This window comes from Nerophis ophidion, linkage group LG09 (assembly GCF_033978795.1).
Source record: "Nerophis ophidion isolate RoL-2023_Sa linkage group LG09, RoL_Noph_v1.0, whole genome shotgun sequence".
NCBI lineage: Eukaryota > Metazoa > Chordata > Actinopteri > Syngnathiformes > Syngnathidae > Nerophis > Nerophis ophidion.
In genome coordinates this window covers 27,989,380-28,007,470 of record NC_084619.1, presented here as the reverse complement: position 1 = coordinate 28,007,470, position 18,091 = coordinate 27,989,380, and the positions used below count along the sequence as shown (strand labels likewise).

Genomic DNA, 18,091 nt, shown 5'->3' with positions numbered 1-18,091 from the left:
CGGAACCCCTCAACGCCTTGACTGCGCCTAGAAATTCTGTCCATCAAAGTTATGAACAGAATCGGTGACAAAGAACAGCCTTGGCGCAGTCCAACCCTCACTGGAAACGTGTCCGATTTACGCCCGGCAATGCGGTCCGCTCCATGTACGATCAGTGTCAGAGCTTGATCAGATTATTGCATACATCAAATTTATTAAAATGATTGAGGAGACCGACTTTCATTCAAAATACAGCCTGAAATAATTTTAGATAAAACTGTTATCAAGTTGTGTGCCAATAAATTACATGCATTCAAGCAAAATCTTGTTTCAGGATGACATTCTGACAATAAAATTGCATTTGTGTTCAAATTCTTAAGCAAATTTTGATTAGGAAGCTGCGCCTGTACAGTGCTCTCTTGTACTTGTTACATTTTTTCTTTATCTTTGCAATAATGTGTTACCCTTTTAAGGTTTCTTTGACCAGAGGTGAATTATTAAAAATTGGACAACCCTCTGCCAAACACTTTTCACTAAAGAGTTACGTGGAGATTCTCACCAGAAAAGCCGCAGCTCTCTATTGACTGTGCTGGAGATGCCGAAAACGAGGAAAAAAGGAGTACGCGCGGTCGTTAAACTGAAGCACTGGGATTACGGACTGTACTTCCATCTCTTCAACTGGCGAAGGTCCGCTCACTGGCTGAAAAGATGGACAAACTGCTGCTCCTAAACACCAGACACATAGCTCAGTGGGCACATTCCAGACTACTGAACTTTCAGCTCCTCTGAGCGAATCTTGTAAAAGAGCTCTCAGGGAAGACGAAGAGAGGAATACGTGTCCATATAAACAATAGTTGGTGCACTGATGTCACAGTGTTGAAGCAGACATGTATTCCACATTTGGAGGAAGTTGTTTTTTTTTTATACTTTTGAAAGCGTTTTATTCACTACATGAGTTCTTTTGTTGTATTATTATTATTATTGGGCCGTATAGCTCAGTTTGTAGAGTGGCTGTGCCAGCAACTTGAGGGTTGCAGGTTCGATCCACGCCTCCGCCATCTTTAGTCACTGTCGTTGTGTCCTTGGGCAAGACACTTTACCCAACTGCTCCCAGTGCCCCCCACACTGGTTTAAATGTAAAAATTAGATATTGGGTTTCACTATGTAAAGCTCTTTGAGTCACTAGAGAAAAAAAGCCACCTCAGTAGAAGCATTTAAGTCTCACCTTAAAACTCATTTGTATACTCTAGCCTTTAAATAGAACTCCCTTTTTAGACCAGTTGATCTGCCGTTTCTTTTCTTTTTCTCCTATGTCCCACTCTCCCTTGTGGAGGGGGTCCGCTCCAATGGCCATGGATGACGTTCTGGCTGTCCAGAGTCGGGACCCAGGATCGACTGCTTGCCTGTGTATTGGCTTGGGACATCTCTGCGCTGCTGATCTGTCTCCGCTTGGGATGCTTTCCTGCTGGCTTCGCTTTGGACTGGACTCTCGCGGCTGTGTTGGATCCACTATGGATTGAACTTTCACAGTATCATGGTAGACCCGCTCGACATCCATTGCTTTCGTCCTCGCCAAGGTTCTCATAGTCATCATTGTCACCGACGTCCCACTGGGTGTGAGTTTTCCTTGCCCTTATGTGGGCCTACCGAAAATGTCGTAGTGGTTCGTGTTGGGGTGTGTGCAGCCCTTTGAGACACTAGTGATTTAGCGCTATATAAGTAAATATTGATTGATTGATTGATTGATTAATACAATTCACTTCACTTCACTATTATGGTTGGTATACATCTCGCCTGAGATATGTGTAAACAAGCGTTACCCCACCTGGCTGGCCATATTGCAGACATGGAGAAAAACATCCTGACCCCTTGTTCATAATTCTGAGGGATTTTAATACAGCAAATTAAATTTTAGACCTGCTCAGTGGCCTTGTGGTTAGAGTGTCCGCCCTCTATGTGAGTTCAAATCCCAGCCCAGTCATGCCAAAGAATATAAAAATAGGACCCATTGCCACACTGCTTGGCACTCAGCATGAAGGGTTGGAATTGGGGGTTAAATCACCAGAATGATTCCAGAGTGCTGCCACCGCTGCTGCTCACTGCTCCCCTCACCTCCCAGGGGATGAACATGGGGATGGGTCAAATGCAGAGGATAACTTCACTACACCTAGTGAGTGTGTGATTATTATTGGGGCTTTAACTTTTAACATTAACCCATGCGTGGGTTCCCCACCTCCAAAGACATGCACCTGGGGATAAGTTGATTGGCAACACTAAATTGGCCCTAGTGTGTGAATGTGAGTGTGAATGTTGGCTGTCTATCTGTGTTGGCCCTGCGATGAGGTGGCTACTTGTCCAGGGTGTACGCCGCCTTCTAGCCGACAATCGGTAAAAAATGGATTGATAGACGGAACTCCAAAAACACAAACAGCATATTAGGAGGGGAGCTAACACATTTCACCACTGCTACATTACAATAATGGAAAATTATCGCTCGGTTCCCTGAGAAACTGTAGGACTCCCTTGATCACTGCCTGCTTCACCTCATCCCGCTAAGTCTGTATTGAGGACTGTGAAGAGATGGTCAAAGGAATCACAGCAGCAGTTATAGGCTGGAGTGTCTTTGACATTGGATACGAAAATGTTAAAAAACTCACCGAAACTGTGACATTACGTGCAGACTGTGACCTTCTGCACATACAACAACAAGCCCCGGTTTACACCTCAGCTTAGGAACCTTCGTCAAGCCAAGGAGGATGTCTATCGGAGCTGGGACTGGGTCCTGTTTAAGCAGGCCAGGAACAAACTGGCAAAGGAGATTAGGGTAATTAAAAGGAGCTACACTCAGAAGCAAAAACAAAGGTTCTTATTTAACTGCACCTGAGCATTTTGGAAGGGCCTGCGAGAAGTCACCAACCACAGGAAATTGACACACTGTCTGTCGTGCAGCTGAAAAAAGACTAGCTAAGGACCTGAACAACTTCTAATGCAGGTTTTCAAAACCATCACTCCAACAGTCTCTGCCCTACCTACCTTCCGGGGCTGACGTATGACAGCCATGTGACTTGCATCCGATATGTGGCCATGGGATGAAAAAATATACTGTAGTACAGTAGTAATACTATAATTGTTACTTTTGGTCGGCATAGTGTTGCCAGGTTTGTCCCTCCGTGGATGCGTCGAGCAAGAACACAGCAAAGGTAAGATTAATTGATTTATTTAAGTAACACAAGGAGCTATAGAACAAAAATACTGGAGCTAACAGACAAAACGAACAAAGGACCGGGACCATGAGTAGCAGGTGAAATCAATGAGAAACCATGGAAACGGACAAAACTGGAACTAAGCAGGTGGAACGACGGAGTGATACAAAAACTGGAACAATAAACAATAATATGTGGAGAACCGAAAAGCGGATCTCAACAATAATGGCCATAAACAGTTAGCTTCTACAGCTGGGGTGCCCAGAGTGCATTACAGGGGCTATCTGTGGTCTGTGACTCGTTTTTCATTGACTTTTTAGACCAGTTGTTCTTTGATTGATTGATTGATTGATACTTTTATTAGTAGATTGCACAGTTCAGTACATATTCCGTACAATTGACCACTAAATGGTAACACCCGAATAAGTTTTTCAACTTGTTTAAGTCTGGGTCCACGTTAATCAATTCTGCCGTCTCTCTTTTCTGCTCTGCCCCCCTCTCCTGCGTGTAGAGGTTATCGGGTGACCACGGTTCAGCCTCCACGGAGTATGTGCTAGCTGTTCCAAGTTGGGGTGGACCATTGCTCTGTGCATCAGTTGGTGATGTGCTGCTGACTTGTCTCCATTCCAGATTCCATTAGATGATCCCATGCTGGCCTCCTAATGGACTGGTCTTTCACATTATGAAGTCTAGACCCGGTGTGGACCACTCCTTATGCATCAGTCGGTGACGTCTCGGGGCCCCTACTTGTTTGCATGCAAGTGACCCCGCTATCGATTGGACTCTCACATTATTAACCGAATCCACTCAGCATCCATTGCACCGGTCCCCCAAGACGGTGTCCCGACATCTGCAGTCCCTTCTAGGGTTTCATGTTGGTCCCGTCGGGATTATTTTTTTCCTTACCCTAATGTGGGATCTCAGCAAACAATGTCATTGTGGCTTATGCAGCCCTTTAAAGGCATTTGGGATCAGGAGCTATATAAGTACATTTTAATGGATTGATTTTTAAAACAAGAGGGACCACAAAACATGGCAATATTGGCTTTATTTCAACAACAAATTGTGCAGTACATTAAAAATATGTTTCTTACTGCAATTGAGGAACAATTTTGGCCTTGAATAAAATAGTGAACATACTACATATTTTGTCTTTTAGGAGTGAGAAAGCAAACAAAGGCTCCTAATTTGGCTGCTGACATATGCAGTAAAATATTGTGTAATTTCTCATTCTATTATTTTTTCAAAATTATGATGGACAAGCTGCTGTACAAATTATGTATCATTAATCTACTTGTTCATTTACTGTTAATATCTGGTTATGTTGTGTTTTAACATGTTCCAATGGTGATTCTGTTAAAACAATACACACTTATTCTTTGTTGTTTGGATGTTTTACATTAGTTTTTGATGATACCAAAAAAGTGGGTATCGATCCAATACCATGGAGTTACAGGGTCATACATTGGTCATATTTAAATTCCTCGTGTGTCCAGGGACATATTTGTAAACATAATATAAATTGTAAAACAAGGATAAAGGTTTTGTGATGATAAAAATATTGATGTAATCATTGTAGTATCAACTAGATACGGCTCTAGTACTTGATATCATTTCAGTAGATTTCAAGTGTAAATCCACCCATGGCATGTGTTTACATTGAGGAGCGCCAGCTTCTTGTTAGCAGGGAGCTGTTGTATCCTCATAGAGAGAGTAGTGAAGCATGTTCAGCCCTTCCGACTGAGGATGGACGTTAGCCACTAACTAGCCCACTACTGTTGTGTCATCTGCATACTTGGCGGAGTGATTAGTAGTGGTTTTGGCGCAGCAATCATGGGTGACCAGGGTGAACAGCCCTGAGCTGGAGCCCTGAGGGGAGTCTGTGCTCAGAGAGCCGACACAGAAGGTGTTGTTGCCCTCCCATTCAGACTGAGGTCTGTTTGTGAGGAAGTCATGCAGCCAGTTACATAGGAGGCTAAGGGGGAAAGTTTGCTCATTTTATGCTGCGGGATGGTTGTGTTGAAGGCTGAGCTGAAGTCCGGAAACAACATCCGCACGTGTGTCCTTTTCTCTTTCAGGTGTTGTAAGCTAAGGTGGATTGCAGAGGGGATGCCATACTCTGATGCTTAGTGCTACAGGCCGGTAATCATTGAGTGAGGAGATTGTGGATTTTTTAGGCACTGGTATAATTGTAGCAGTCTTAAAACATGATGGTGCTGAAGATGTCTGTAAGAACCTCTGCCTGCTGGTCAGCGTATTCCTTAAGCACCCGTCCTGGTATGTCGTCAGGACGGGTTCACTCTCCTCAGAGTTCTCTGGACATCAGCTGTGTCCTGGCTGAGTGGCTGCCAATTTGCGCATCACAACCCATTCGACCAACTCCAAACATTTATTTTACATTCAAACACCAGTGTGAGCGGCACTGGGAGCGAGGTTGGTGAAGTGTCTTGCCCAAGGACACAACGACCGTGACAATAAATGGCGGAAGCTGGAATCGAAAATGGAACCCTCAAGTTGCTGGCATGGCCACTCTACCATCTAAGACCTGCCTCAGTCCCACAATACCTCCACCAGTCCCGTCCCCATTTTGAACAGCACAGTTTTTACTGTGGACTCCACAATATCATGTCAAGTGGACCTCCCACATAGAGACAATCAAGAAAAAGGCACAAAAGAGGATGTATTTTCTGCAACAGCGCAAGAGGGTCAACCTGCCCCAGGAACCACTGATCATGTTTTACACTGCCATCATTCAGTCTGTTCTGTGCACTTCCATCACTGTCTAGTTTGGATCTGCAAACACGTTGGACATAGACACAGACTGCAACGGACAATCAGGACTGCAGAAAACATAATTGTGTCGAACTTCCCCCCATCCTAGACTTATACCGGTTAGGAGATGTCTCTGCAGACCCCTCAAACCCTGGTCACAAACTCTTCAAACTCCTCCCCTCTGGCTGGCTTTACAAATCCATCCATCCATTCATTTTCTACCGCGTATCCCTTTCAGGGTCGCGGGGGGTGCTGGAGCCTATCTCAGCTGCATTCGGGCGGAAGGCGGTGTACACCCTGGACAAGTCGTCATTTCATAGCAGGGCCAACACAGATGTACACCAAAACAAACTGTTATAAGAACAGTTTTTTCCCTCAGGCTATCAAACTGATGAACACTGTCAAATAACTCTAGAGATAAACTGTCACAATGAATGTATTAATTTATGTTCCTGTCATCATCGTTTTGCTTGTCGCTCTATTCACCACTGCAATATTATTTATTAGCCTTGCACATATTAGTTATTAAAGTATTTGTTTATATTTTTTTTTAATCGTTAATATTTATTCCTCACATTGAACAAGAAAGCAAAGCCTATAGTACAAGTCAAACTCCTTGTGTGCATATTTGGCAAATAAAGCTGATTCTGATCCCCTGTAATTAATCATGATAATGCCAGATTCCAAAATGATTTGAAAAAATATATAATTTGACAGCCCTAGGTATAAGTGTTCCTCGTAACAACCACAGAAAAGACAACACATTTAAACACAAATTGGAAAACAAATACGTTACTTAAAAGTATATCCTAAAAGGCAGTAAAATCACATACTAGGAGCTCATTGCACAATTAGTGTACTATAAATGTGTCCAATTATGCAAATAATAAATTATGATTACAGAGAGAAACACTGTCAAAGGCTTCTTAATTGTCTGCTCTGTCGCCCACAGACATTCTCAGTGTTTGTTTTCCGCTTCCGTTTGTCCATCTTAAACATTCATTTATGTTCCAACACATTTACCCCCGGACATTCAAAACATTTATGAACCGTTCAGAGCAATTCATTGCAGTCATTTGTATTGAAAAATTACAGACAATGAGATATCATCATCACACTTCAACATATCTATCCTGAAAATGTTCCTTCTTAGCCAGGTCATTATTGCAAATGAGAATCTGTTCTCAATTGTCTGACATGAACAATGATTAAATCAATATATGTAAACTAGAAACTCCATGTTTGTATACTACATTACCTTAGTGCTGCTGACAGGAACAGTAAGTAGGTCTGAACTACGTGGAGGATGACGGTTGTGCCATTTAAGCAATCAATAGTCAATACAGTGTTATGTGGTGTTGTTCTTGCTTGGTCCACACAAGAAAGAAACATACATTTTGATTAGACAGTTGACGTGCACATTTGAGAGCTCCTCAAAGACAAATTCCATTATTCAAAATGATGCTCATTGGCCAAAATATTAGGGGAATTTATTTACATTTGACACCATCTTTAGGCCATGCATATTGTGCGGGGATAGGTTTAATTTGCGTGAATTGGCGCAATTGCAACATGGCGAAATCCCGGAGCGACTAAATTATGTGCTCTGAAATGCATTTTGCACACACTGTAGAGTTTATTTCTGGTTTTAAAAGATAACATACCGTATTTCCTTGAATAGCCTTCGGGCATGTAATATGCGCCTGCCTTGAATTACTGAAACCCGCTCCCCAAATTAATTAGCGCATGCTTACTTTTACCGCCGGGTCAAAATCGTGACGACACGAATGACGCATCCCCTGTCGTCATTTCCAAAATGGCGGAGGAGTTTTTTTTTTTTGCTTTTACTATGTGTACACCAGGGGTCTTGTTCCACAGCCATACAGATCCCACTGATGGTTGTGATATAAAACAACTTGTCTTAAACACTCTTACTAATATGCGCCACACTCTGTGAACCCACACCAAACACATTTTTGGAGAACATTGGCTCTGTAACACATTATAAACGCAACATAAGACTTACCCAGAATTCCAATGCATCCATGACTCTTGGCTATATTATACACCCCGCTAGCACCAAACCCCGCCCCCCTCCACCTCCCCCTCTCCGTGCGCCAGTTAAGGTGGGCGGGGTTGGTGGCGCGTTTATAATATAGCCAAGAGTCATGGATGCATTGGAATTCTGGGTAATTCTTATGTTGTGTTTAGAATGTGTTACAGAGCCAATGTTTTCCAGAAATGTGTTTGGTGTGGTTTCACAGAGTGTGGCGCATATTAATAAGAGTGTTAAAGTTGTTTATATCATAACCATCAGTGTAAAAGGTATAGCATTGCAATCTCGTATAAGGAAGGCACGCAGATAGCATGGTGTTAAGGTGGGCGCTATGACATGTTGTAGAATAATTTTTATATATATATTTTTTTTTCTTATATCACACTCAATTTTTTACTGCATGCCATTGGTAAGCGCAGGGGTGAGAAGAGGTTTTAAAGTTATCAGCGCCTGCTTACTTTTACCGCATGCCTTAAGTAAGCGCAGGAGTGAGAAGAGGTTTTAGATTAATTAGCGCCCCGGTGGCTATTCAAGGAAATACGGTACATGTGTTTTGAAGGCTATTTCATAAACAAAAAATATTTTAAACTTTTCCTTTCCTTTTTAAAAGTGAGGCACAACTTAAAGATCATGTGGAAATGAGGTTCCCTGACGAGACTGGTTGAGAACCCCTGATGTGGAGCATTTTAAAGACATCCTTAAAACAGTATTTAAAACGAGGATTCACAGAGTTGCACATGAGATGTTTTGTTAAAATGTAAAACCAAAGTAAATAAAACAAAAACACACTGCTGTACTGTCTTTTATTGCTTAGTTGTTTTTTTTTCTGATAAAAGATCATCAAATAAAATCAAATATTTTAAAGATGTAAATAATTGTGGGGTTAATTCTAAACTCACATTGACATTCTCAACATTCTGAATATGTAGAGAATTGCATTACATTTGCTCATTTGTTATTTTTATTTTTTTTAAATGACTAAAAATTATGTTATAACCAATACAAAATGAGCCAGTCAGTCTGGATTTGATTGAGCTGTTTAAAGAAAGAATACAAGTATGTTTTGTTACACCCACGTTGAATGTCCAATTAAACTAAAGCATGTTCTTGGAATGTGGGAAGAAAATAGAGAAAACACAGGAAATCACTAGGAGAACATGCAAACTCCCCAGAGAAGTGTTGGAGTGGCTGTGAAGCAGATGCTCTAACCACGTGGTTCATGGTGTTGCCCACAAATAAAACGATAATGTTTTTCTTTATTTTGTTACAAACATGATCACAATGACCAACCAATCATTTGTACTTTGGAAAAAGGCAATATAGTTTGAATGAAACCATTCCCAAGGATGCTGTGCCTTTAGTGAGCCGTGCCAGCTAAAATATAGTACCATAAAAATACTTTACCGATGTCAAGATGAAGTCGTAAAAAAGTAGATTAGAACAGAACCACCGCCTGTGTCAGCTTTGCGATACAAACACGCACTAGCACACAAATTTTCCAGCAGCAATTAGCAAACCGAGCTCCATATGACACAATGCGACTGGCACAAGTGCAGATTCCTCCATATGGGATTTTTGACATCATCTCATTTGCAGTTTAAAGACCCATCAGGCACATTAAGTCTCATTTGTGCAGTTTGTCCAAATTATCAACATGTTCAGAAACATTTACACAATACTTTTGTGTGTGTGTGTGTGTGTGTGGGGGGGGGGGGGTTATGGGATTAATCATTGAGGTCTTGGCCACTGGTTGGTAATGATCTCCCGAGATTGGCTTGATGGCTAATTAAGTAGACATCCAGACACAGTGCAACACACCACATTACTTATTGCAAAATCCATCCATTTCCTACCGCTTTTCCCTTTCGGGCTGCCGGAGCCTATCTCAGCTTCATTCGGGCGTAAGGCGGTGTACACCCTGGACAAGTCGCCAGCTCATCGCAGGGCCAACACAGATAGACAGACAACATTCACATTCACATTCACGTTCTAAGGCCAATTTAATGTTGCCAATCAACCTATCCCCAGGTGCATGTCTTTGGAAGTGGGAGGAAGCCGGAGCACCCGGAGGGAATCCACGCATTCACGGAGAGAACATGCAAGTTCCGCACAGAAAGATCCCGAGCCTGGGATTAAACTCAGGACTACTCAGGACCTTCGTATTCGTATTCGCTGCTGTAACACCGCATTCACGTGCTGCCCGCTGTGCTGTTTTTTGGTTATAAATTTGAAAGGTTCTTCAAATTATTATCTGGTGACACCATAGAGCATGGGTGTCAAACTCTGGCCGCGGGCCCAATTTGGCCCGCCATGTAATTTCACTTGGCCCTTGAGGCAATTACACATTACCATTAGGGATGGCCCGCTGCTGTAACACCGCATTCACGGCTAATACTCTTACTTGCCAACCCTCCCGATTTTCCCGGGAGACTCCCGAAGTTCAGTGGCCCTCCCAAATTTCATCCCGGAAAACAATATTTGGGGTAGGCTTTAAAGGCGCTGCCTTTGGCGTTCTCTATGTCCGCTTTTCCTCCATACAAACAGCGTGGCCGCCCAGTCACATAATATATGCGGCTTATACACACACGCAAGTGAATGCAAGCATACTTGGTCAACAGCCATACAGGTCACACTGAGGATGGCCGTATAAACAACTTTAACACTGTTACAAATATGCGCCACACTGTGAACCCACACCAAACAAGAATGACACATTTCGGGAGAACATCTGCACCGTAACACAACATAAACACAATAGAACAAATACCCAGAACGCCTTGCAGCACTAACTCTTCCGGGACGCTACAATATACACCCCCCGCTATCACCAAACCTCATCCACCTCAACCCAACCGCCGAAAAGAGGCATTCAATTTTTATTTAAATTTTATTTGATATGCCATTGATAATTTTTAATTATTATTATTATTTGAAACTCGATTTTGTATGTCACTATAAAGTTATATAAGCCTTGCTTGTTCAATATTCAATGCAAAACTTGTTCGGGTCCCTATTAAAAGGTTAATTTGTTCAACCTCGGCCCGCGGCTTTGTTCGGTTTTAAATTTTGTCCCACTCTGTATTTGAGTTTGACACCCCTGCCATAGAGGATGCACCCTTTTATTAGGCTTGTTAGTGTTTCATTTTTAATGAACACCATTGTCAACATGTGTATGCAGAGTCTAGTTTCTAACCAACTTAAAATTACCCAGCTGGTCAGAAACTAATGACATTTAGCCAATTAGTATGTGCTGAAAACTATTGGAACTTTTTTAAATGTTCCTAAATCACGGCTTAAAGAAAAGCATCTCTGGTGATTTTATGTAGTCGTGTAGTGTAGTCACTTTTGTATTAACACACAGAACGCTGGCGTCAATGCTCACATGAGCATATGAGCAGTGTCATAATAACTGTTCTAACCATTGACTTAAACTTCCTTTTTATTGTCATTAAAATTTGAACTTTACGGTACAAATAAGAACGAAATTTTGTTGCAATAGCTCTTGGTAGTGCAGTATAAAAAAAAGCAATAAGGTGCAGATATAAATAAATAGATTACTGTACACAGTAAATACATTGCACTTTTTCATATGCATCCAGGTTTATGGATGTATGTTATGTTGTCTTTTTATTCCAGCGAGTTAATCCATTTTGGGAGTTGAGGGGATAATTTAATTATGATGCGTTCAAAAGTCTTACGGCCTGAGGGAAGAAACTGTTACAGAACCTGGAGGCTGCGGAACCTCTTCCTAGAGTTCAGCAGTGAAAACAGTCCTTGGTGGAGGTGGGAGGAGTCTTTGCAGATTTTCTGAGCCCTGGTCAGGCAGCAGCTTTTTGCAATATCCTGGATAGGAGGAAGAGGAGTCCTGATAATCTTTTCCGCCGTCCTCACCACTCTCTGGAGAGACTTCTTGTCTTAAAATTCTTGTCACATGACTTTTTCCCGGGAGGGAGAAACAGTGGTGGTCAACCAAGCCAAGCTGGCTGTTGTGCAGCAAACAGCGCGCAAACTCTTGACTACGCAAGCGACCAAGATCCTCCTGCAAATACGAGCAACAAATCCAACTGTGCAATGGAAAAGATCCCTATATCGAAAAAAAGATATGAAGCATTATCCGTCGGTGGAGTTTCCAGACATATCGAACTGTATCTTGTGCTCGAGACATTATTCTACACGACAAAGAAGATCAAAACTTGGAAAAGCATAGAGGTCAACAACTTATTTTTGAGTGTGGCTGGGCCAAGGAAATTGGTATCAAGATTCTCCCAGATAAATATGCATCGTTTTTGCTTGGGTTAGGTTGCATTTCACGATTTCACTTTGCGTCTTGCTACGATGCGTCCATGTAAACAAACAGCAACTACTAACAGCTGACACCCGTGACTGCATATCCATTTAACATATTAACAATTGCCGAATCAGAACCAGATTGGATTTGTGTCCTGTTGTCTTATGCACTCTGACACATTTGTGTACAAAATAAACTAAAGGGGAGATGCAGGATTACCCTTCCTGACAAGGCATCATTGTCCCTGACTTTACGGTTTCTGTTTGTTAAGAACTAAAATACAAACAATATAAAGATAACACATCAATGGGAAATACTAAACATGTAAACTCAGTGGCGGGCCGTGCGTTTCCCACCTAGGCCTTCATTAATGTCTGACTTCAATGATTACCTCTCAAAGTACTATATTTTATATCACTACGTGACCATTGCTGGAGAAATACTATCCAAGATTATACAAGAAAAAAAAAAGAAATACAAAATTTGACCTTACAAACTGTAGCACCCATTCAAGCTTCCGGGGTTGGCCGACATCGTCTCACAAGATGTAGTTTCTCTTTAAATATCCTTCTTGAAAACGGCCTTGCAAATATATGTAAAGTCTTGTCTAATCATAAAAGATGCAGACGAGGCATGTTGGCTGAGTTATTAAAGTTTACTCCACAGCGTGCTCATCAAAAACAACCAGGGGCAACTGCACATGCGCTTCAGTACTGAGGCATGCTGGGTAATGAAGTTCTTATGTTACGTAGCTCATAACATCACAATATATATTTGCCTTAGGACAGCTAGAAGGCCTTACTTAGAACAACTCCTGATCTGATTGGCTATTGTAACTGTCTGTCAAATGTTTGTGTCCATTCAATGACATTGCATTGACACCCGCATTGTTAATTTTGAAAGCTTTGGGCAGGTTTGGTACATCCTGGCAACATAAGCCAGCTGAATTCTGATTGGATAAAAACTCTATAACCTGAAAACAACAGCACTGGAAGGAGCATAGTATGACATAAAGAGAATATGAATAATTTTAGATATTTAGGGAAAGCAAGCAATTAAAACAATTGTTTTATCTTTAATTATCATGATTTCTGGTTATGTTTGGCCATCAGAGAAGGCATTGCTGGCCCTAATATATTCAAAATATATGAAACTAACTTTTTCGAAGTGGTCAATGCAAACTCGTGCGTTCTTTGTGTGTCCCTTTTCTTGTCTTCCCTCTCAAAATCTTGATGATCTCTCAAGGAACTCGGAAGAAACGTTTTTCTTTTCGCGATTTGAATGGGTCATACAGTCGAAAACAACGCAAGCATAGGGCATATTTCTTCAGCAAAAGGCTAAATGGCGTTCAGTACCCATTGAGAACAGACGCTAGCATGACTACCACGCATATTTAATGAGCTGGACGTGAGCCAAACGTGATGTCATGTAAATCCAAGAAATTTGTTATGGCCAGGTACCCGATCATAGTTTATTTTGGGTTTTGATTCACTTGTGGTTAAAGTTCTGTTTCAGCACCCCTGTTTTGTGTTTCTTGGTTGTCATGGGTGCTTATTGTTTTCACCAGCCTCTGATTAGTGTTTGGGAGGCTTACCTGCTGCTGGACACTAATCAGAGAGCTATTAAGTCCTGGTTATCCCCTCACTCAGTCTGGTGCTCTTGTTTGCTTAACGCAACTGTCACGTTTGTTCCCTGTGATTCTGGTTTTCCATGTGTTAAGCTTCGCCATGGCTTCCCAGGCTATCGTAATGTTTTTTCTTGTTTTGCATTGGGTATTTTTGTATTGGATATGACTTATGGTGAGAATAAACAATCTCCTACCTGCACGCTGTCTCCGGAGTTCCTGCTGTCATCTAGGAAGAACAATCCGCGCATCACCATGCCTCCAGGACTAAATGGCTTTTTGATTAGTGTCCCGCAGCACGTGAGCATCCCGAACACTATTCAGAAGCAGGTGAAAACAATCAGAGCCCATGACAACCAAGAAACACAAAACAGGGGTGCTAAAACAGAATCAAAACCCAAAATAAACTATGATTAGGCACCGGATCATAACACAATGATAGATCGCTAAATACAAAATAAAATAAATCACAACCATAAAATGTCTTGTAAAAATAATAAATGCAAATTATAATGCAATGCATTAAAACCATACAATTTAACAAGAAACAAATAACATTTCAAGAAAAACATTTTTTTTTTTAAATCCTTTTTGCAATGTAAACAAGACTTGGTAAATCTGTCCTTGGATAGTGATTTGAATTCTAGCCCACAACTGTGATAAAGCATGTTGATGACACGTTCAATCCATGTCCCACAGATTTATGCACAACAAGCTGTAACAGGCTGCAACAAACACACTGTCAATGCAACGTTGTGTCCTGAGTGAGGGCTAGCAAGTAGGCTAACGCCTGTCCAATAGTTTCTATGCCTATTTCTATAATCCTCGCCTCCATGGCCACATATGAACTACATTTTCAAGTATCACTGGATGACTGGAGGAACTGCTATACATTCAAGACTATTGATTGTCTTTATAACCGTGCCTTTAAAGTCCTAGACAAGAAGAGTATACGATATCATCATTGCCAAATGTTAACCAAATACAATATTTTAAGTTTTACCAATTTTATTTTGTTACATACAGTAAAACTGGTTTTTAAATGCTTGGATAACTCTGCTCCCCAATTGATCTGCAAGGCAATTACAAGACTGCAAAGTGGTACCAGATCTACCACTAGAGCAATGTCAAAAGGCAACTGTTGTGTTCCATTCCATAGAACATCTTTTTCCCAGACTGCCTTTTCAATAAAAGGACCACAACTCTGGAACTTTTTATCTGACGCTTTGAAAAGTATATCTGCACTTGTCACTTTCAAAAAACCAACACAATTATGGCTAGTTGAGCAGCAATCATGTTTTCATGTTTAGTTTTTACTAATTTTTACTAATTGATTTGTATCTAGTCTGCACTTTGTGTTGTTATTATTATTATTGGCTTTTATCTAGTTTGCATTTAGTCTGTATTATTTCTATTACCATTATTATCGACTCATTTTTGCCTTATTATTTTTATTTTCCTGTTTAAATGATGTTGGATCTGTGTTGTTGTTTTTTGTTGGGGACAAGTGTTGTAAATTAGTTTTGGCTACAAACGCTATGATGCATGCATTGGATAACTGCTTCAGATGTCTATGTTTTTTGTATTTGTCCCTATTTCCAATAAACCTTAATAATAATAATAATAACATTCATCGTGCGACACATTGAGCAAAATCGCAGGAGACAGGAAGCCATGTTAACCGCTAAGCTCGTTTGATCGCAGTTAAATTTGTAATCGACCTAGTCTATGTGCATTTGTTTTGATTAGTTAGCGTCTCGTTTAAGTCAGGGGAAAATCGATTGTTGGCGATAACTAAGACGAAAGTTATTAGCCAACGAAATGAACACTGAACCAAATACAGTAAGTATTGAGCAATCATAGAGAGGAGCCATTCGAAACCTGTTTTAAAATGGTTCTATTATCATTCATATGCCAAAGAACATTGTTATCACAAGTGGCTGCAGTATATATCGCACCATAGATTTTAGGCCATATTGCCCAACCCAACAACTACTACAATAGAACTGTCAAGGGATATGGATGATGTTGGAGGAAGCTGGACCGAAACTTCCTCAATAGGCAGGCAGGGAAATTACTCAAACACTATAAAGAAGAGGACCACGGCTGATTTACTATAGAACAAAGTCATGTAGGGTCTAAGATGTGTTAGTGATTTGTTTCTGGGTGTCTTGCAATGCTCAAATGATGACAAATGACACAAATGGCTTCTAAACTGTCACAGCTCCATTGATGAAGGACAATTGGTGGGGTTGCTCTTGTCTTTTTGGCAACACTGTAGCTAAAGATTTAGAGGCTTTTAGGTCTTGTAAACTTTGAAGCTTTCTGGCCTACATGAAAAAAGTGTGTATGTTACAGCGGCTGCTCTAACATAAGACTCTTAGCCAGTGTCTCTTTGGGGGCTCTTTCCAATTAGAGCTTTTATGTTTGTTGAAAAGGCTGCGACAATGCGTGTTTGACATGATTTGCAACTTTTTTCCCCCCTGCAGCTGTTTCACTGGCGCTCGCTTTGAACGGAGTCTTCACAAACACCATCAAGCTGATTGTCGGCAGGTATGTTATGTCTTTTGAAACAATAACAATGGAAGGTGCAAAGACTGTGTAGTATCTTGACACTTTGGAATGAAAGGGCGCCGACACCAGGCTGAAGAGTAGTGGGTAGTTTACTTCTGTGCTCCGGAAGAAGTGCAACACACAAAAGGTTCCCACTGGAAGTATTGCCCCAAACAGGAGGGTTCCGCCTACCGGACCCTCTATAATACAAATACTACATCCCTCCCCCCTTAAGCTAAAACTTACTCTTCATAACACTAAACTAAATAAATTACATATTCAATTGTGCGAACCTATTTGTGATTCATAACCGTTCAAAAATGTGCAAAATAACATGTTCAATGCCATTGTTGCTGAGGAACTGCTGGAACTCTGTACTAACAAAACATGCACCATTATCCGATACAATCACTTCTGGTAATCCTTGATTACTGAAACTTTTCCGGAGACATTCAATTGTGCTGTTTGCTGTTGCCGAGTGCACTGGGTATGCATCCATCCATTTTGAATATGCATCCATCACAATCAAGAACATGTGTCCCATGAATGGCCCTGCGTAGTCTATGTGCAGCCGCTGCCATGGTCTGCTAGGCCACTCCCACGGGTGAAGTGGCGCTGCGGTGGGCACATTTCGATGCTCCTGGCATGTATCACACCTTTTTACTGTTGCTTCAATGTCAGCATCCATTTTGGGTCACCAAAAGTAGCTACGGGCTAGTGCTTTCATTCGGGTGATTCCCGGGTGTCCATGATGCAACCGGCTTAGTAATGCCTTCCTGCCTGGCGGCGGCACTACCACCCATGACCCCCACAAGATGCAACCATCTTGCACACTCAACTCCGTTTGCCTCACTGCATATGGTTGGAACACTGCATCTGTGTTTTGTTCTGGCCAACCTTGCTGTGTGAATTGATACACTCGTGACATGACTGGGTCTCTGTGTGTCCACTGGCTCACCTCTTTTGTTGACACAAGTGTTGCTTCCTCCATCATCAACACTCGTCCCTCATCTTTGTGAGTGGTCTCCTGTGGCATGGGAAGACGGCTCAGCGCGTCTGCGTTGCTGTGATGTTTGCCTGGTTTGTACACAATTACATATTCATACGCTCGCAATGTCACTGCCCAATGTTGGATGCGGGGGGATGCCATTTGCGGCACAGCTTTCATCTCATTGAACAGAGACAATAGTGGTTTGTGATCTGTACAAATTACAAACTTCCTTCCGTAGAGATATTTATGGGACCTCTGGATGACAAACATGAGTGCCAAGCCTTCTTTGTCTAGTGAGTGTTCTTGACTTGAACCCAATGGGTCGCTCTTGCCCGTCTGCCATTCGATGCGATAACACCGCCCCCACCCCATAAGGCGATGCATCGCAAGACAACACCAAATCTTTTTGGCTGTCGTAGTGCACTAGCACTCTAGAAGACTGCATGAGTTCCTTGGACTTCTCAAACGCTCGCTCTTGCTACTCTTCCCACTGCCACTTGATGTCTTTACGCAGCAGTTTGTGCAATGGTGCCAACAACGTCGAGAGGTTCGGTAAGAATCGATTGTAATAATTTAGGAGTCCTGAATATGCTCTCAGCCCTGTGATGTTGTTAGGCGCGGGTGC

General features: G+C 41.7%; 1 protein-coding gene across 1 annotated transcript in view; it reads left to right on the top strand.

The window, feature by feature from the left end:
• Nucleotides 1-18,091, top strand: part of plpp4 (phospholipid phosphatase 4) — a 216,807-nt gene that overhangs the window by 125,870 nt on the left and 72,846 nt on the right. Inside the window, exon 4 of the mRNA XM_061909943.1 lies at nt 16,412-16,475. Within this exon, the coding sequence (XP_061765927.1) occupies nt 16,412-16,475 (64 nt within the window). The remainder of the gene's footprint in view (nt 1-16,411; nt 16,476-18,091) is intronic.